The 22,581-nt window shown below is 41.5% G+C and overlaps 1 protein-coding gene across 3 annotated transcripts in view; it reads left to right on the top strand.

Annotated features, from left to right (window-relative positions):
* The first annotated feature begins 3,226 nt into the window (after positions 1-3,226).
* The window catches only part of LOC124291519 (ankyrin repeat and KH domain-containing protein mask-like), a 139,173-nt gene continuing 119,818 nt past the window's right edge, over positions 3,227-22,581 (top strand). The window contains exons 1-5 of one of the 3 annotated variants that reach the window (XM_046728522.1): positions 3,227-3,875; positions 11,008-11,079; positions 11,462-11,542; positions 12,024-12,129; positions 12,334-12,689. In XM_046728522.1, coding sequence (XP_046584478.1) covers positions 3,296-3,875; positions 11,008-11,079; positions 11,462-11,542; positions 12,024-12,129; positions 12,334-12,625 — 1,131 coding nt within the window. In that variant the 5' untranslated portion in view covers positions 3,227-3,295 and the 3' untranslated portion in view covers positions 12,626-12,689. Of the gene's footprint in view, positions 3,876-11,007; positions 11,080-11,461; positions 11,543-12,023; positions 12,130-12,333; positions 12,690-22,581 lie in introns of those variants that run through there. The other 2 variants (XM_046728521.1, XM_046728520.1) reach the window with 2 other exon arrangements.

The following is a 22,581-nucleotide window of genomic DNA, read 5'->3' on the forward strand; positions in this document are numbered from 1 at the left end:
TCTAGTAGTATTTGAGTAAAGATGCAAACACATACACACGCACGCACGCACGCACGCACGCACGCACGCACACAGTTGCATGCATACCCTCTGCAACAAACCTGTTTTGCCAGAAGCACTTACGATCATAGTGATTATTATACATACTTATATTATTGAGATTCTTGATATATAATGGTACAAGATCTAGTTGTAAAACACCCATCACAAGGTACCTTTTGACATACTACATGCCTATGTTGTGATAGGTTTATAAAAATATGTTTTCGCACATTGGTGTTGCAGCTCGATTATGTGTACCGATGTTCAGTTACCCCAGAATGACAGTTATAATCATCAGAAAAAATGGAACCATGTTTTTATTTGTTTGTTTTTTTGTTGTATTTTTTCTAAATCCATATGCAATACTGATCACAATTATCAGTAGTTCCAAAAATTAAAATGCACTTCCCACGGGAAGCACTTTTGCTACATAAGCCCCTGCACTATACGTCATACATGTAGTCTGATGCCAGTCTGGTAAACCCTACCTGTATTCTTGCCAAGAGTCATCCGTGTAAAAATATTCCTACCGCCCCATATAAAGTAATGCATGTAACTTATATCCTGTACAGTATAGTACAAGGTTTAACCATTAGGCTACCCTACAGTGTAATGTAATACATGGTTTAACCATTAGGCTACCCTACAGCCCCTGTAATGTAATGCATGTAATGTATATCCTGTACAGTAGAGTAGAAGGTTTAACCATTAGGCTACCCTACAGCCTCCTGTAATGTAATACATATAATGTATAGAATGTACAGTAGAGTAGAAGGTTTAACCATTAGGCTACCCTACAGCCCCTGTAATGTAATGCATGTAATGTATATCCTGTACAGTAGAGTAGAAGGTTTAACCATTAGGCTACCTTACAGCCCCTGTAATGTAATGCATGTAATGTATATCCTGTACAGTAGAGAAGAAGATTTAACCATTAGGTTACCCTACAGCCCCTGTAATGTAATACATGTAATGTATATCGTGTACAGTAGAGAAGAAGGTTTAACCATTAGGCTACCCTACAGACCATTGTAATGTAATGCATGTAATGTATATCCTGTACAGTAGAGTAGAAGTTTTAACCATTAGGCTACCCTACAGCCCCTGTAATGTAATACATGTAATGTATATTCTGTACAGTAGAGTAGAAGGTTTAACCATTAGGCTACCATACAGCCCCCTGTAATGTAATACATGTAATGTATATCCTGTACAGTAAAGTAGAAGGTTTAACCATTAGGCTACCCTACAGCCCCTGTAATGTAAAACATGTAATGTATATCATGGACAGTAGAGTAGAAGGTTTAACCATTAGGCTACCATACAACCCCTGTAATGAAATACATGTAATGTATATCCTTTACAGTAGTACATAAAGGACACTTGTATGTATTATACAGTAAAAGTAAGAGATGTTTTATTTTGGGGTTCATCTACAGGAACATGCTCCAATATCTATTTTGTTGGATTGAGTGCCATCCGGAATTCGAACCCCATTCAGTCAGGCACCTAATCGCCAGTACACATAGTCAGGCACCTAATCGCCAGTACACATAGTCAGGCACCTAATCGCCAGTACACATAGTCAGGCACCTAATCGCCAGTACACAGGCACCTAGTCGCAAGTACACATAGTCAGACACCTAGTCGCCAGTACACATAGTCAGGCACCTAATCGCCAGTACACATAGTCAGGCACCTAATCGCCAGTACACATAGTCAGGCACCTAATCGCCAGTACACATAGTCAGGCACCTAATCGCCATTACACATAGTCAGGCACCTAATCGCCAGTACACATAGTCAGGCACCTAATCGCCAGTACACATAGACAGGCACCTAATCGCCAGTACACATAGTCAGGCACCTAATCGCCAGTACACATAGTCAGGCACCTAATCGCCAGTACACATAGCCAGGCACCTAATCGCCAGTACACATAGCCAGGCACCTAATCGCCAGTACACATAGTCAGGCACCTAATCGCCAGTACACATAGTCAGGCACCTAATCGCCAGTACACATAGTCAGGCACCTAATCGCCAGTACACATAGTCAGGCACCTAATCGCCAGTACACATAGTCAGGCACCTTAATCACCAGTACAGTACACATAGTCAGGCACCTAATCGCCAGTACACATAGTCAGGCACCTAATCGCCAGTACACATAGTCAGGCACCTAATCGCCAGTACACATAGTCAGGCACCTTATCGCCAGTACACATAGTCAGGCACCTAATCGCCAGTACACATAGTCAGGCCCCTAATCGCCAGTACACATAGTCAGGAACCTAATCGCCAGTACACATAGTCAGGCACCTAATCGCCAGTACACATAGTCAGGCACCTAATCGCCAATACACATAGTCAGGGACCTAATCACCAGTACACATGGTTAGGCATCTAATCGCCAGTACACATAGCCAGGCACCTAATCGCCAGTACACATAGTCAGGCACCTAATCGCCAGTACACATAGTCAGGCACCTAATCGCCAGTACACATAGTCAGGCACCTAATCGCCAGTACACATAGTCAGGCACCTAATCGCCAGTACACATAGTCAGGGCACCTAATCGCCAGTACACATAGTCAGGCACCTAATCGCCAGTACACATAGTCAGGCACCTAATCGCCAGTACACATAGTCAGGCACCTAATCGCCAGTACACATAGTCAGGCACCTAATCGCCAGTACACATAGTCAGGCACCTAATCGCCAGTACACATAGTCAGGGACCTAATCGCCAGTACACATAGTCAGCCCTCTAACCCACTCATCCATCGCGGCTTCCTCAAGATTGAAAGTCGCACAATTGGTACCCTAGGCCTTGGAACGTGTGCACCCCTCTGATAAGTGAAACTTATCACGACTCCCACGACCGAAAGCTATCAATACACTCTGTGTACCCTTCTGTCGACTCAACTCAACAAACGTACTAGAATCTGTCCTTCACTGGGACAGTGTAATACCAACTATAACAAGTGTTACAATATATTTGATGTTACTTTGAAGTGAAGTGAAGTGATCAGCGTTGTGCTTGCTAGGTACATGGCAGTGCATATCCATCTCATGTAGTTATCCGCCATGTCGGTTGCTATGACGCCACGTGTACGCACACTACTGGTGTAACGTGTGGTTCCGCGAGCTGGCATTGTACCAAACACTTGAGTCGGGCTATATTAAAGCCGTTTACCCGGTGGCGAGGTAGTCGTATTCCTAGCTGCGTGCTGCGAAGTTCACTAGAACAATGGAGATCTCAACACTTGTTTTCCTGATTTTTGTGGTGCTAGCTGTCAGCGACGTACAGGCTGCTCGCAGTGGTCCAACCTTGGCTGATCGAGTGGCAGTGATGGAGGAGGAGATTAAAACATGGAAAATTGTAACTGTTAAAGCTAAGACCAAGAGGAGTACCTTGGCTAGACGGATGAGACTGGTGTTAGCTGAAGTTGACAGCCTAAAATACAGTTTACAAAACACCAAGACGCAACTGAAAGTAATAACTCAAGAGCTGAGACATGTTCGACAGGAAAAAGACATGTACAGCGAGAGTGTTGGAAAACTACGCGACGAGATGAATAAGACGGCAGCTGATCTGCGTGATGCCAGGATGCTGATATCTGAACTGAATTCGACCAATCAAGATCTTTTTGCTACAAAACAACAGATCACAGGTCTTACCAGGGACTTGATGACACTGAATTTGAGTTGTTGTGTGGTGAGGGATGAGGCTAAAGAGACTGATAGTAATGAGAGTTCGATGTCAACATCGTCATTGTCGCAGGTGTTACTCACGACATCGACCACGACGTATCCTGGAACTACTGCAGGTGAGACTTTTTACAGAGATTATTCGCTTGGTTACAATTCTATCTTGATATTCCAACCCAAAGATATACGTTTAACGTTATCATTTCATTACAATTAAGCCAATTGTTTTACAGTCATCCTGCATACGTACTAAGTATGTGTCTTTTGCTTTTGAAACAATATGTTGGTGGTAAACTTTCTGTGTTTTTAGTGGAAACCTTTCATTTCCGAACTACCCATATTTCAAACGCTTATTGACCAATAAAATTTGTGATCACTAAGGCTATGTGATTACAGCACATACAAACATAGGGTTCACATGGCATGTCAGCATAGGGTTCACATGACATGTCAGCATAGGGTTCACATGACATGTCAGCATAGGGTTTATTGCGCATGTAAACATGATGATGATTGGACATTTATTTTATTGGATATGTGTTCATATAGGGCATTGTGTATGTAGATACGTACAACGTAGATTTTATTGTGCATTTGAACATAAGGTTAACAGGACATGCCAGTGGTGCATGTCGTGCACAGAGTTTATTTGACATGTCAAAATGCAGCCAATCAAGGACTTACAAGGCATGTAACCGTTGGGTTAACAGGTGATGCCAATGCAGGACTTATAATGTATATGGACATATGATTTGTAGGTTCCCATGTGTTTGTTGTACTCCTTGTCGCATGTCCCATTTACTTGATAGTGGCGACAGGAACTGCACCGAAACGTCGCATCTGTTGCACTACGTAATTATTTAGCCATGAACATGTGCTCCTCTTCATTTGTCACTTATTGTTCTCCTGGTCACCATGTGGGACATTTGTCACTTCTTCTGCCCTTGGTTCTCATCTGAGGCATTTGTCACTTACTGTTCTCCTGGTCACCATGTGGGACATTTGTCACTTATTCTGCCCTTGGTTCTTATCTGAGGCATTTGTCACTTATTGTTCTTCTGCACTGTGTTTCCAGTTACCATGCTCCCACTGTTGGGCGTGTCAACTTGGGTCCTGTAGACAAGTAGGAACAAGGCAAGGTTACCTAGTTAGCCCATGTATATTGTTTTATCTGTGCTGAAGTAATAAATAGTAAATTTAGAAACAACCTGAATATATATGGCTTACAGTTTACTGGAAAAGAATGAGAAGGGGTTTAGTTTGCTGATGACTCTACACCTATGTTAAAAAACGAATAAATCAGTCAGAAAACCCTTGTATTCTATGTTCACCAAACTAAATTTACTGGCTAAACACTGAATTTAGAAAATCAGTCTCTAAAACAGGATGATTTTTTTCCCACCCTTTGGTACAATGTCGAGGTACAAATATCTTGGCATAATGTTAGACCTTAATGATCCAGTATGTTTTCATTACGATATTGAAATATCAGTAGAAAAATTCAAGCGACGCTTTGATGTATGAAAAGCAAGAAATTAAATAATTTATGGAAGAATGTTAATCAGTATATCAGAAGGTTTATCTAGACTCATTCACTAAGCAAGCTGAATCTCTGCTACTAATTCCAATATTTTACGCTGATGTTGTAAGTGTACTGGCTTTGAATTTTGATTTTCAACTATGCTGCGTTCACACTGAATTTATTCCCGTACCTCTAGATTTCTGGGTGAACTTACTGATTCAATTAGGAAGTGGACATCAGATTAGACTCGAACTGGTTTCGTTAGGCCCCAGCACCACTTCCACGGCGAAAATATTACTCCTATTCCAAGTATGTTAACTTGCTTTGAATGAAATCGCTCAATCCCCATTTGTCATGAAGACTCGACCCGGTGTTGTCAGGCCAGAGACTTCATCCTAGATCTGTCCAGCACAGCCCCAGTCAACTGAGCACAGCACGGTTTATGTTTGTGTCATTATGACCTGATAAAGGAAATCAGTCTCAGTGTTGCAGAAACTTCGGATGAGTGAAACCCTGCACCAGATTATTTCTTTGCTTTGTCTATAAATGCCAATATTTGTGGAATGCCCTGATAGAGCCTCGTTTTGGATTGCCCTTCCATGATTGACACCACACCATGTAGTTTTCCAAGACTGGAAGGAGGTTGCCCCGGGAATTCAGGCAGAGCAAGACTGCAAATTGGGTATTTCGTATATAAATGACTTCACTAGTCATATTTTATACACATTACAGACTGCCTGATTACAGAGTGTCACATACTAGAGTAAATACAACCCCGAAAATTAAAGTTAATATAATCTATTAACTAAATATGCCCTGATCACAATGATTCATATATGCTGTCACTCCTAACTTCATTCTCACAATCATCAAACACACTCACTCTCTTTCCCCTACTTAGCCAAGTACGTACCTCATACCTCACCATTCACATACACTCACATCAACGCTCCAAATGTAACACCATTACAAAGGTCTTTCTAATGAAACACACAACAGTTCATATGATATAATATATACATTAAATGGAATATACAGACCAACTACATCCAACGCATACTTTACTTTATCCTGTGCAGTTTACACAGTAGGCGGCCTGCCGGTATGGTCTATGTTGATCTGTTGGGACAGCCTTAATGGATGGGGCATGTCACTCTCCCTAAACACTCAGATGTCAAATGTCCAGATTCACTGGCGGCATGTCACTCTCCCCGAATACTCGGATGTCAAAAGTCCAGATTCACGGGCGGCATGTCACTCTCCCCAAACACTCAGATGTCAAAAGTCCAGATTCACGGGCGGCATGTCACTCTCCCCAAACACTCAGATGTCAAAAGTCCAGATTCACGGGCGGCATGTCACTCTCCCAAACACTCAGATGTCAACAGTCCAGATTCACGGGCGGCATGTCACTCTCCCAAACACTCAGATGTCAAAGTCCAGATTCACGGGCGGCATGTCACTCTCCCCAAACACTCAGATGTCAAAGTCCAGTTGACCATGATTCAAAAGTCGATTGACGGGCGGCATGTCACTCTCCCCAAACACTCAGATGTCAAAGTCCAGATTCACGGGCGGCATGTCACTCTCCCCCCAAACACTCAGATGTCAAAAGTCCAGATTCACGGGTGGCGTGTCACTCTCCCTCAAACACTCAGATGTCAAAGTCCAGATTCACGGGCGGCATGTCACTCTCCCCAAACACTCCAGATTCAGATGTCAAAAGTCCAGATTCACGGGCGGCATGTCACTCTCCCCAAACACTCAGATGACAAAAGTCCATATTCACGGGTGGCGTGTCACTCTCCTCAAGCACTCAGATGTCAAGAATCCAGATTCACGGACGCCATGTCAGGGTCGATCCCTCTCGATCGGCGGAAAACCTTACGGAGTATATCTATCCCGGACACTGGATATACAAAGCACACCATGTACTTGGAGACTTTACACATACACTATATGGACACATATATTTAACACACACAGGATCTGACTACAGGGCTGTTTTACCGACGCTTAAAGCACAACACTATCACATTACACGTGATCTGCTGACTGATTATTATATTACGTTTATATTACGTCAGTTTACCATCTTAGTTACATTATAAAAAAAAGATTTCATATACATTGCAATTCCATCATATTATCAACATCACTTATTATAAGAAATATATTGAATCAGAGATACGGTGATATTATAAGGTGAAATGTCATTAAATCTCAATGTATTTGGTGGTTGCATGAAAGTGATAGTAGATAATCACTCGCGATACATGACAAGTGCTTGTAACAGCCGCCCTCCATCTCTCGAATCCACAAATCTTGTGAGCGCACCCAGGGTCTCGGTGGCTTGGAGAAGGGTTGGCAAGGGTGGGGCTGGTTCGTCACTATCAATGTCACTGTCATTGTCATTGACTCCTAATCCGTATTTCTCAGTCCGCAATTTAGAAACAACTCAACAATCACATGCTAGTCACGTGATTGCACAATCCCCTCATTGCTTCTCAGTATGTTTTGATTGGAAACTACAATCCGTTATCAGTAGTGTTTAGTCGTAACAGTGAGTACTTCCTAATTAATTCCTTCTTAATTAAACCTACTTAATCAATGACCTTCAACTCAATTAGCCCTAATTAGTTTACACTACCGCATCTCTTTGATTCATGCCGCACCGTGTGTAAACATGTAGAAACATCTTCAGTTCAGAGGGATACTTGTCCATGAAAGGTAGGTGAATACCGAGTTTCTTATTAATATCGAGTTAAAAGGGTAATTTTGCTTTTCGGGACCATGAAATTATATCTAGATATCTGAAATATCGAGACATCCGTATCAAGTTCAAAGAGCTTGAATAATGATAAAATATGAAGGATTTTGCCGGGACCGAGATAATCTATCCACACATCCGAGGTATCGGGTTATCAGTGTTCGACACAAAGGTGCTCGACTGTATAAACAATTCATTCACATATTCTAACTACAACATAACATAATATTATAATGCTCACACCAGTTGAATATCCAGGAAAACCAGCCAACCTGACACACACACGCAATTGGTTGCAATCTCCCAACTTTCAAATCAGTCCTTATATAGCCCCAAACTATAATACCCGACTTGATTGACCCCCAACTTTCCAGATACATACAATGGTCTCCCATACTTCCATATGGTATTCTGAATAGGCTTACGACTTATGGACACTGTGTCTGAACATAAATATATCCGTATCTATTTCACACTTAGACTGAATTGGGGAATACCTGTCTACACTTAGCACAACAGACTCAGAAAAACACAGTTTGTCTCTCATTATAAGCTCAATGTAAGTACGTTCACAGAATGATCGCAGCTATATACATCTAAGCATCTGACGTCGAATGATATCCACATATGACGTGTTTTCAAAGGGGGCATATATATTTTTGTAAAGAAATATTGGGAGTTTTGTGATACAAACAATCGGTGAATTACTACAATTTAAGGAGGCGGTAACAGTTCCTCCCTTTCCCCCATCCCGAATAATATTTATTTAATATATACTAAAATTATTAACAAAACCTAACACAACAATTACTATAGAAATCACAAAAACGACTAACAGTCCATAACTTAGGTTAGGTTTAGGGTTTGGAACGGAAGGACATCTTTCCAGGGAAGCATCCGATATGCTTATAATACAATTGTCGTCCATGTCATGTCACAGGTAACACGAAATGTGTTGTAATATGCTGCTTTCATCTGATAAAACTGGAGGGCAAACATGGGACGATTAGAAATATTTCCATATAGAGTTGTTGATAAGTACAAGCAGTCGAGCGCCAAACGTTGCCATGCTCCTAACCTGACACGTCACAATGACGTCATAGCTGGCAGCTTTGCGGTCGTGGTGTCGCCAGTCAAGGCATTTCATAGCTAGCAGTGAGGCGAGTCGCTCGTGTTAGGACATTATTGGTGGGTAAGTTTCTCAGTTTCTACTTTTTAACTGATTTAGGAAATTTGATGAAATAGTGAAAATGTACATTGTACGTCTGCTGTAAAGCTGTATGAATGTTGTTGGAACCAAGTGCTTGCTTCACACAATGTTCAGACCTGTGTTTAGCTTGTCACCTGCGGGGGACGATGGAAGGTCTGGGTAAACATAACAACGCAGCGTTTCACCTGATAGACTTGTTATATTTGATCAAATAATGTGCTCTTTCTTAGCGTTATGCTTTGACCTGATTGCATTTACCTCTGTCACGGAAGACTTTATGAGAATGTTTTAAATATTTCCAGTCAAATATTTAATATACACTGTATTTCATTTTGTTTTTATTCTGCGTCAATGAATAGTTGCATTGCATTGAAATACACCCCGCTATATAGCACACGGTGAAACGTATCAGTTAAAATCGGTTTACAATGAAGACCTGTAGAGTTGCTTTTTCAACAATGAAACCTTAAATGTGGAACACATGCATTTCTGCAACATTTTGAAAAAAAAGGAATAAATTATGGAAGGGCAAGTACGCTTTATTCTCGTTATTTCTAATATTGAAACAGACGGAGAATGTTAATCACTCGGACAGCGACATGTCTATCTTGACCACCACACACTTTCACATGTTTGTACCCTTGTTGTTTATCAAAGCACATTGCTTCCATCGACAAGTACGACTGTGTCAGCTGCAGTTTCCGCCTCAGATAGTAGTTGTGTGAGAATTGCACTGCCGCCATCGTTCGGTATGCTGACTTTTTCTGCGCGCTGGGCAAAGTTTGCCTGACACTTTGTGACTAAATTTAAACTGTGTTGCACAAACAGGAAGTCAAAAGGCGAAACCGCATCATCAGTGGTTCGCGTCGTTTGCTGTTGTTTCACTATGTAGTAACTATTTCATGTATTTTGTATCAATATGTGATGCTTAAATTGTATTTATGAATATTTCTTTCGTCAGATATCTGGGATTATTTTTGTCGAAAACATTTCAAATTTTGTTTAGTTTCAAATTTGTGTCAAATGTGATGAGAGAGTGTACCCTCCATTGAACACTAAACTTTAAATCTGCTTCACATTAGAATTTATGGAATTGCCTAAAATACCATGTACAAAAATATGCAGCTAGGGTGGGGACATCAAGGAATGGCATTTTTCAAGTTCCAGTTACGGTTAACGAATTCAAACTTAAAAAAGGTGGTCATTCCAGAAAGAAGAATTATAATTAGGTATAAGTGCAGATGTTTTTGTTTGTTTATTTGTTGTTTTCTTTCAGTGTAATAATGTAAATATGTTTATACTTAAAGTACCCGTAGAACTTGCTTGACACTAGCCTGACCCTAACTTAACCCTGAGGGCAAACAGATCCTTTAGTTACACTGTTCATGTTTATGTTTCAAAACAGCATAACAATCTATTCAGCTACTACATTTCAACAAAGAGGAGCATCTCAGCTGCTGGGACACAGTCAGTGCAAAGCTTATTACACTTACTGAATCAAACTGTAAAAATATATGTAGGAAATGTTCTTTTTTTCTCCTGCAGAGACACGGGGTCTTGATGAACAGGTATCTCAATCAAAGAAAACCATATATATTTAATACTTCTGCTATAATAGATGTATTTGGAATTTATCCACACATAATATTGAAAGGCAAAACATTGTGGAAAGCGAAAATTGAGGCCAGTAGTAATAATAATGCTTATGTGCTATGTATAGTTTTCTGAATATAATATTCCCTGTTTCAGCCTCGACTGGCCCGACCCAGAACAACACCGTTCCACCATCGCCGGTGACGACACAAGACTCTGATCTACAGGGTAGGTGGGAAAACCCAGCAGACAGGGACGTCAGTCCTTAATTCTCCGTCCATTTAACAGAGTGGAGTATATATACCCGTGGAGATTCTGACTTGAGGTCACAGGATTTCAAACTGCCACATAAGGAAGGATTTCAAACTGTAAAAAATAATTTAGGGAGTGTTACTCTTTTCCTGCATAGACATGCGGTCTCGATGGAGAATTATCCCAGTCAAATTGAACGATATATATTTAATACTTCTTTCATAAGATATGTATTTAGAATTTAATCATACATAATACTGAAAGGCGACACATTATGTTGAAAGGCAAAAACTGAGCCAGCAGTAGAAATGCCTATGTGCTATGTATAGTTTTCTGAACAACATATTCCCTGTTTCAGCCTCGACAACCGACGTGAGTGATGATCTGACACCGAGCAAGATGGTTCCACCAGCGCCAGTGACGACACAAGACTCCCACGGTAGGTGGAAAACCGAGCAGACAGGAAGCTCAGTGGTGTCGATCGACGTTCATGTTGTCGGTCACAGGATTCCTTGAATCAGATAATTATGCTTAGGTCGCCACCAGACAGCTGAAATACTGCTGAGTGTGGCGTCAAACACCAACCAAAACACTGTGACATAAACCAACGTTATATCTTATAACCCTAAAACCAAACAACAGTTGTACTGACATTATCAACTTGTAAAGTTCAACAAACATCAACACTCTCCAGCCGTGCACAAGATATTGCTACAACTTCTGGCTCTATCAGAAAGTTCTGTGTTAAACACACCATCGTTTACCCCGGAAACCACATGTTGACATTCCCGCCATGTTGTATTGTTGTCAGCCATGATGGAATAGTTGAAACGATGTAGCAATGCCCGAGTGACGTATCAACATGATGAAGACATTGTAGATGTGTGACACAGATGTCTGATGTTTACTTTGTGTTGCAGCGACTCCATCACCAGCAGCACGCCGCGACCTCTACTCCGCCTGCGGGGCCGGTGACCTGGAGACAGTGAAGCTGATCCTGGCAGCGGGTCACGTGGACATCAACACGAGAGGAGGATACTGGGGCTGGACACCGGTGATGGCGGCAGCAGTGGGAGGACACAGCGATGTGGTGGAGTTCCTGGTGGGTAGAGGGGCTGATGTGTCACTGGTCAGCAGTAACCGTAACAACGTCCTTCACTGGGCCTGTTATGGTGGACACCTGGAGACCGTGAAGCTGATCGTGTCCAGGAACCTGGTGGACATCAACAGTAGAGGAAAGTACAGCAGGACACCGGTGATGGAGGCAGCACTGAGAGGACACAGCGATGTGGTGGAGTTCCTGGTGGGTAGAGGGGCTGATGTGTCGCTGGTCAGCAGTAGCGGTGACAACGTCCTTCACTGGGCCTGTTATGGTGGACACCTGGAGACCGTGAAGCTGATCGTGTCCAGGAACCTGGTTGACATCAACGCCAGGGGCAAGTACGGGACAGCGGCCGACGTGGCGAGACTTTGGAGACATCAGCGAGTGGCGGAGTTCCTGGTGTCACGTGGTGGACACTGAAGTCGGTGTTGGTGTGGACAGCGACGGTGCACATGTCGTTACTGACACTGACGCAGAGTGTGCCGTCCACGTTGTCGTGTGTTACGATTCACGTGATTTCCTTTTTTCTTCTGAATATAGATAAAATCTGTTGAATGTATTTTCAGACATTTTGTCATTTGTTGTGTTTGTAGCCTCGCAGGATCAGGTAAGAAAATTGTGAAGTGAGTGTAAATATAAACGGTGAGTGATTGTACGTAAACGTCGCCCGTCTTAACATAATTCTGTGTTAATTTTGTTCTGAGAATATCGCGAAACCGACAACAACAAACTGTTTGTTTACATGTCGCTGCACTCTGTGACCTCAGACTGGGTGCACCCAGATGACATGGCGCCATTTGTACAGTGACAGTGACGTCACACTGCTGGTGACGTCACAGATATACACTGAGGTGCTCGGCCGTCTTCTCACCCAGATAGGACAGAGAGCGGCGCAATGCTGGCTTCATGCCAGACAACACAAACAGTGTTAGTCAAATACCATGTGGTCGGTATCGTTTAACAAAGGAAGAATGAACATGTGTAGCTGATTACTGCTGAGATTTAACCCTTTTGGTGCCACAGGGACATGCACCCCTTCTACAGTGACTAAACACACAGTATACAAAATTAAACTGAAAACAATCATCACCCAAATCATCTCAGCTTTATTAATCCCTGGATGCCAGAATAACAAATATCTCCCTCAGTGTTCTAGCTGTTTCTTGATCTAACATACTGCTATTTAGGTAAAACACAATTGCTGAAATGACCGGTAAGAATTATGTATATCGTAAATCTCGCCATTTTTGACACATGAAGAATTCGCCATTTGCGGCATCGTGTACTGTATGTTGTAAATGTAAATATCAGATATTTACCCGTTGAACTGAATTTGAAAAATAGCCAATTAGTGATCATTGGCATGTGTTTGTCAAGTCGCCAATGATTATGCTGGAACCTAGCCTATAACCTTGGGGTAACCTTTAAATCGTCTTGGGGGCAGGCAAACACAAACGCCGAAGTGAGCCTTCCTTTATATTTAATAGTGAGTGAGTTAGCTTAGTTTTACGCCGCTTTTAGCAATATTTCCGCAATATCACGACCGGGGACACCAGAAATGGGCTTCACACATTGTACTCATGTGGGGAATTGAACCCGGGTTTTCGGCGTCACGAGCGAGCGCTTCAACACACAAAGCTACCCATTCGGCCCTATTTGACAGTGTTTAGAAAATCCTGTTTCACGTGAGGTCTTCATGAAACGCCCATTACATCGCACATGTTTAACACTCAGTTGCAACACACACATCCCTGAATTCTTCACATATTTAAAAATCAAAGGACTGATGGTCTTTGTTACCCGTTCAAACAGTGTTGATGATATTAACCCCCTGGATGTCGTTCAAATAGTGTTGATGATATTAACCCCCTGGATGCTGTTCAAATAGTGTTGATGATATTAACCCCCTGGATGCCGTTCAAATAGTGTTGATGCTATTAACCCCATGGATGCCGTTCAAATAGTGTTAATGACATTAACCCCCTGGATGCCGTTCAAATAGTGTTGATGCTATTAACCCCTGAATGTCGTTCAAATAGTGTTGTCAACATGTCAGCTCGCTATCGTTAAAGCAAGACCTCAACGGGTTTCAGGCCCATTAATAGCTAAATATATGATCACAAAAATATGACAGTTACATGTAAGTATAGGGAAATTATCTGGGAGTACATCGATATCGACATTTCAGTCAAAAACCCACAGGAAATATATCTAAAAAATCTCAAGAAAATACGAGAGGTAATCGGCCACTAGAATCTGAATAGGATTAATGAAGGTGGTGTCCTCGGCCGCGATGCAGGGTCATGTCTTGACTGTATAGGACCGCATCGCCAGTAGACTTTAGGGCAACACATCTTATATATCACCAGTAGACCCTAGGGCAACACATCATAGATATATATCACCAGTAGACCTTGTGGACCACATCATATGTATCACCAGTAGACCTGTGTGCAACACATCTTATATATCACCAGTAGACCTTAGGACAACATATCAACACCACATCATATATATCACCAGTAGACCTGTGTGCAACACATCTTATATATAACCAGTAGACCTTAGGACAACACATCATACAATCAGTAGACCTGTGGTCAACACATCTTATATATTATCAGTAGACCTTAGGGCAACGCATATTATATATCACCAGTAGACCTTAGGACAATTCATCTTATATATCACCTGTAGACCTTAGGGCAAAACATCTTATATATTATCAGTAGACCTTAGGGCAACGCATCATATATATCATCAGTAGACCTGTAGGACAACACATCTTATATATCACCTGTAGACCTTAGGGCAAAACATCTTATATATTATCAGTAGACCTTAGGGCAACGCATCTTATATATCACCAGTAGACCTTAGGGCAACGCATCTTATATATCACCAGTAGACCTTAGGGCAACGCATCTTATATATCACCAGTAGACCTTATATCAACACATCTTATACATCACCGGTAGACCTGGGGTCAACACATCTTATATATCACCAGTAGACCTTAGGGCAAGACATCTTATATATCACCAGTAGGCCTGTTGACATCATATATATTACCAGTAGACCTTGGGGCAACACATCATATATATCACCAGTAGACCTGGGGTCAACACATCTTATATATCACCAGCAGACCTTAGGGCAACACATCATATATATCACCAGTAGACCTGTGGTCAACACAACGTATATATCACCAGCAGACCTTGGGGCAACACATCTTGTATATTACAAGTAGACCTTAGGGCAACGAACACATCATATATATCACCAGTAGACCTGTGTGCAACACATCTTATATATAACCAATAGACCTTAGGACAACACATCATACAATCAGTAGACCTGTGGTCAACACATCTTATATGTCACCAGTAGACCTTAGGGCAACACATCTTATATATCACCAGTAGACCTCAGGGCAATACAGCATATATATCACCAGTAGACCTAAGGGCAACACATCATATATATCACCAGTAGACCTTAGGGCAACACATTATATATATTACCAGTAGACCTTAGGGCAACACATCTTATACATCACCAGTAGACCTTAGGGCAACACATCATATATATTAACTGTAGACCTTAGGGCAACACACCTTATATATCACCAGGAGACCTTTGGACAACACATCTTATATATTACCAGTAGACCTTAGGGCAACGCATCATATATATTACCAGTAGACCTTAGGGCAACACATCATACAATCAGTAGACCTGTGGTCAACACATCTTATATATAACCAGTAGACCATAGGGCAACACATCATATATATCACCATTAGACGTTAGGGCAACACAGCATATATATCACCAGTAGACCTTAGGGCAACACATCATATATATCACCAGTATACCTGTTGGCAACACATCTTATATATCACCAGTAGACCCTAGGGCAACACATCTTATATATCACCAGTAGACCTGTTGGCAACACATCTTATATGTCTCCAGTAGACCTGTGGTCAACACATCATATATATTACCAGTATACCTTAAGGCAATGCATCTTATATCACCTGTAGACCTTGGGGCAACACATCATATATATCACCAGTAGGCCTGTTGACATCATATATATTACCAGTAGACCTTGGGGCAACACATCATATATATCACCAGTAGACCTGGGGTCAACACATCTTATATATCACCAGCAGACCTTAGGGCAACACATCATATATATCACCAGTAGACCTGTGGTCAACACAACGTATATATCACCAGTAGACCTTGGGGCAACACATCTTATATATTACCAGTAGACCTTAGGGCAACGAACACATCATATATATCACCAGTAGACCTTAGGGCAACACATCTTATATATTACCAGTAGACCTTAGGGCAACACATCATATATATCACCAATAGACCTTAGGGCAACACTTGTTATATATCACCAGTAGACCTTAGGGCAACACATCTTATATATTATCAGTATACCTTAGGGCAACACACCTTATATACCTCCGGTAGTCTTTAGGGCAACACATCTTATATATCACCAGTAGAGCTGTGGTCAACACTTCATATATATTACCAGTAGACCTTAGGGCAACACATCATACAATCTGTAGACCTGTGGGCAACACATCATATGTATTATCAGTACACCTTTGGGTTACACATCATATATAGTGTATATACCAAACTCTCTGTAGTTGACTTGTCTACAGTCAAATATAGTCAAACTTTGTACCCCTAAAGAGGCTATTTCACTAATCAGTTTGTAATCTAGTTATATCATATGGATAAGCTGAGTTTGGTTGTCACACTGTGCACTGAGCTGTAGTACTGTGCACTGAGCTGTAGTATTAAATCATACATACTAAAGGGTTAAGATTTGCTCCTTGCAGTCTGTATTGACTGATGTCAGTTATGATTCAACACTTCAAATGATATGTGTCACCTAGATAGACAGAAATTACAAAAATGACAGATCATGTTTGTATTCTACAGTGTCAATACATACTGTTTTTTTTCTAGATTTGTAGGTTTCATTGAATAGTCAATGCCAAAATTGTTTACATTTCAAACCTCAAGCTAAACTTGTGTGTTCTAAATGTAATATATGTTTATCAAATACACAACAAAACTCTCAAATCTGAAAACATACCATGTCTTTTTTTCAAACTAGATAACTAACTTAGCCTTCAGCACTGCTAGAACTTGGCTGACATACTGCTGACATATGTCTCAACTGGTTCCAATTGCATCATGCATGACATGTAGGAGATGTGGAGAAAAATCACTGAGCCAATTGTATGCAGAATTTTATGAAGTTTGGTTTAAATGTTAGCGAATCAGATATGTTCTTTTTTTATTATATATTTTCAGTTCGGACCTTTGTTTTAGAAAAAAACCTAATGCTGCCATTTTTGTCAATCAAAATGTCCCTGTTGTTCAATTACTTTCTTGTTGCTTTGACTATTTTATCATTGATGCAATAATTTCTCTGAGTATACCAAAACCTGTGCATGTTGCTGCATATTAATAACGTCAATGTTTTGTTTCATCATCATTTTACTTGTTTGATAAACAGTAACCAATACAGTTAACCAGTATCTATCTGGACATCCTTCTCCTACTTTCCCTTTCTCAGTGGTATTCAGTCTGTATCTACTTAATGAAGCGCTTACTACTACTAGGGTTGACGGGCGGTGGGGTAGCCTAGTGGTTTAAGCGTTCGCTTGTCACAGCTAAAAGCGGCATAAAACTAATCTCACTCACTACTAGTCTTGACCCTCATTTCTCTCATAGACAGTGGCAGTCACTCCCATTCAAGTTTCAGCCATGTTACGAGATTAAAGTTTCCTGAATACTCAAGGTTCCATCTTTATAGAACTATTTCTATTGTACGTTATAGCAAACTTAATTTAAGGACCATGTGTTGTTATATTGCATATTGCAATGATTAGAAACTAACATATACTACTCACACTTTGCTAAGGTTCACAAAAATTCCCAACTTTACTTACACATAGATTTATAATTTGAAATTGTATACATTTAAAACTGGATAAATAATAATAAAGTAACCCTTCTTTAGGCAAACAGCTACTTTAATCTAACCTTATGCACTTGATACATGAGTAACCATAAAAATGGTTTAATGGCACCAATCAGCCATTTTGCAAATCATGGAACGAGTCATTTACAAATACACAATACCTGTCAATAGCAGCTATGGGATCCACAAGTTGCAATGACATACTGAAACCTAGGATCCATACTTACGATAAGCTTAGATATTTAAACCAAATTAGACCCGACATCATAGTTTTCTGTTGAATCAATGATTTAATCCATAGCAAAGTGTGAATAGTATATTTAGGCCACAAGTCCTCATAATGATAACAAATTAGCTAAATCTTTCAAATGGCAAATGTTTACTTGTCCTAATAAAACCTTAAGTTGGGGAGTTGGGTAAAGACTATAGGACTAAAAGCTGAGTGATGATACTCACTGTACCTTGATGTTTTAACATAATTTTGATAACTTTGTTATATTTCAGAAACGGAGACCATTCAGGCATTTCTACAAATTTTCAAGCATGAATGCTCTTATGTTCAGCTGAGAACAAAAATGATGAACAAGCAGAAAATACAGCAGCAAAGGACAAGGAAGAGATGGCACACATTTCAAGAATAAGATTAGCTTAAAACTATTTAGATCATTTCTAAGGGATGTTACATTTGGGAATTCACTTTCCCAGTATACCAGATACTAGTACTTTGCTGGTGGGGGTGGAGTGAATCCCTTGTGTGATTTGAACCCACCCTCTCAGAGTGAAACACCTTATCACCGAACAACATAGTCAGCAATTTAACCTGACAAATGTTAGTCAAGGTCTGGTTCAGAGAAGTGTAAATGCCACAATTACAACTTTTTGCAAAGTTATGCAAATAAGAATGTCAAAGCTCTTTGGTTTAATAAACAGTAATTATTAAACTTACAATTTTTTCTTATTCCTATAATTGGTTCGCACTGGGGTGGAATATGGCTCCATTTTCCATGGTGGACTCTCCGAAGCTGATTTGATAAAAATAGCGGGGTGGGGTGGTAGCACTTGCGGATCTAGCGCGGTGATGGGCTGTGTTTAGATGGTATTCAGACCAGACATCAGGCAAATATCAGTGTAAGAGCCCCAGTTTATTCAGGAGTTGTCTTGTATGCCTCTGTGTATGATAAGAGAACCGCAATACTCCCGACTGGCTCACAATGGGCTGTGTTTAAGTGGTATTTAGACCAGAAATTAGGCAAATATCCGTGTCGGAGCCCCAGTTTATTCAGAAGTTGTCTGGTATGCCTCAGTGTATGATAGGAGAACCGGAATACTCCCGACTGGCTCACAATGGGCTGTGTTTAAATGGTTTTCAGACCAGAAATTAGGCAAATATCCGTGTCGGAGCCCCAGTTTATTCAGGAGTCGTCTGGTATGCCTCAGTGTATGATAGGAGAACCGGAATACTCCCGACTGGCTCAAAATGGGCTGTGTTTAAATGGTATTTAGACCAGAAATTAGGCAAATATCCGTGTCGGAGCCCCAGTTTATTCAGAAGTTGTCTGGTATGCCTCAGTGTATGATAGGAGAACCGGAATACTCCCGACTGGCTCACAATGGGCTGTGTTTAAATGGTTTTCAGACCAGAAATTAGGCAAATATCCGTGTCGGAGCCCCAGTTTATTCAGGAGTCGTCTGGTATGCCTCAGTGTATGATAAGAGAACGAGAATAGCACCGACCGGCTCAAAATGGGCTGTGTTTAAATGGTATTCAGACCAGAAATCTGGCAAATATCAGTGTCGGAGCCCCAGTTTATTCAGGAGTTGTCTGGTATGCCTCAGTGTATGATAGGAGAACCGGAATACTCCCGACTGGCTCAAAATGGGCTGTGTTTAAATGGTTTTCGGACCAGAAATTAGGCAAATATCCGTGTCGGAGCCCCAGTTTATTCAGGAGTCGTCTGGTATGCCTCAGTGTATGATAAGAGAACGAGAATAGCACCGACCGGCTCAAAATGGGCTGTGTTTAAATGGTATTTAGACCAGAAATCAGGCAAATATCAGTGTCGGAGCCCCAGTTTATTCAGGAGTCGTCTGGTATGCCTCGGTGTATGATAAGAGAACGAGAATAGCACCGACCGGCTCAAAATGGGCTGTGTTTAAATGGTATTCAGACCAGAAATCAGGCAAATATCAGTGTCGGAGCCCCAGTTTATTCAGGAGTCGTCTAGTATGCCACCTTGTATGATAGGAGAACCGGAATACTCCCGACTGGCTCAAAATGGGCTGTGTTTAAATGGTATTCAGACCAGACATTTGGCAAACATCAGTGTCGGAGCCCCAGTTTATTCAGGAGTTGTCTGTTGTGCCTCAGTGTATGACAAGAGAACGAGAATAGTCCCGACTGGCTCAAAATGGGCTGTGTTTAAATGGCATTTAGACCAGAAATTAGGCAAATATCAGTGTCGGAGCCCCCAGTTTATTCAGAAGTTGTCTGGTATGCCTCAGTGTATGATAGGAGAACCGGAATACTCCCGACTGGCTCACAATGGGCTGTGTTTAAATGGTTTTCAGACCAGAAATTAGGCAAATATCCGTGTCGGAGCCCCAGTTTATTCAGGAGTCGTCTGGTATGCCTCAGTGTATGATAAGAGAACGAGAATAGCACCGACCGGCTCAAAATGGGCTGTGTTTAAATGGTATTTAGACCAGAAATCAGGCAAATATCCGTGTCGGAGCCCCAGTTTACTCAGGAGTCGTCTGGTATGCCTCAGTGTATGATAAGAGAACGAGAATAGCACCGACCGGCTCAAAATGGGCTGTGTTTAAATGGTATTCAGACCAGAAATCAGGCAAATATCAGTGTCGGAGCCCCAGTTTATTCAGGAGTCGTCTGGTATGCCTCAGTGTATGATAAGAGAACGAGAATAGCACCGACCGGCTCAAAATGGGCTGTGTTTAAATGGTATTCAGACCAGAAATCAGGCAAATATCAGTGTCGGAGCCCCAGTTTATTCAGGAGTCGTCTAGTATGCCACCTTGTATGATAGGAGAACCGGAATACTGCCGACTGGCTCAAAATGGGCTGTGTTTAAGTGGTATTCAGACCAGACATTTGGCAAATATCCGTGTCGGAGCCCCAGTTTATTCAGGAGTCGTCTGGTATGCCTCAGTGTATGATAGGAGAACCGGAATACTCCCGACTGGCTCAAAATGGGCTGTGTTTAAATGGTATTTAGACCAGAAATTAGGCAAATATCCGTGTCGGAGCCCCAGTTTATTCAGAAGTTGTCTGGTATGCCTCAGTGTATGATAGGAGAACCGGAATACTCCCGACTGGCTCACAATGGGCTGTGTTTAAATGGTTTTCAGACCAGAAATTAGGCAAATATCCGTGTCGGAGCCCCAGTTTATTCAGGAGTCGTCTGGTATGCCTCAGTGTATGATAAGAGAACGAGAATAGCACCGACCGGCTCAAAATGGGCTGTGTTTAAATGGTATTCAGACCAGAAATCTGGCAAATATCAGTGTCGGAGCCCCAGTTTATTCAGGAGTTGTCTGGTATGCCTCAGTGTATGATAGGAGAACCGGAATACTCCCGACTGGCTCAAAATGGGCTGTGTTTAAATGGTTTTCAGACCAGAAATTAGGCAAATATCCGTGTCGGAGCCCCAGTTTATTCAGGAGTCGTCTGGTATGCCTCAGTGTATGATAGGAGAACCGGAATACTCCCGACTGGCTCAAAATGGGCTGTGTTTAAATGGTATTTAGACCAGAAATTAGGCAAATATCCGTGTCGGAGCCCCAGTTTATTCAGAAGTTGTCTGGTATGCCTCAGTGTATGATAGGAGAACCGGAATACTCCCGACTGGCTCACAATGGGCTGTGTTTAAATGGTTTTCAGACCAGAAATTAGGCAAATATCCGTGTCGGAGCCCCAGTTTATTCAGGAGTCGTCTGGTATGCCTCAGTGTATGATAAGAGAACGAGAATAGCACCGACCGGCTCAAAATGGGCTGTGTTTAAATGGTATTCAGACCAGAAATCTGGCAAATATCAGTGTCGGAGCCCCAGTTTATTCAGGAGTTGTCTGGTATGCCTCAGTGTATGATAGGAGAACCGGAATACTCCCGACTGGCTCAAAATGGGCTGTGTTTAAATGGTTTTCGGACCAGAAATTAGGCAAATATCCGTGTCGGAGCCCCAGTTTATTCAGGAGTCGTCTGGTATGCCTCAGTGTATGATAAGAGAACGAGAATAGCACCGACCGGCTCAAAATGGGCTGTGTTTAAATGGTATTTAGACCAGAAATCAGGCAAATATCAGTGTCGGAGCCCCAGTT

This window comes from Haliotis rubra, unplaced genomic scaffold (assembly GCF_003918875.1).
Source record: "Haliotis rubra isolate DU_JTF1 unplaced genomic scaffold, ASM391887v1 Scf494, whole genome shotgun sequence".
Taxonomy (NCBI): domain Eukaryota; kingdom Metazoa; phylum Mollusca; class Gastropoda; order Lepetellida; family Haliotidae; genus Haliotis; species Haliotis rubra.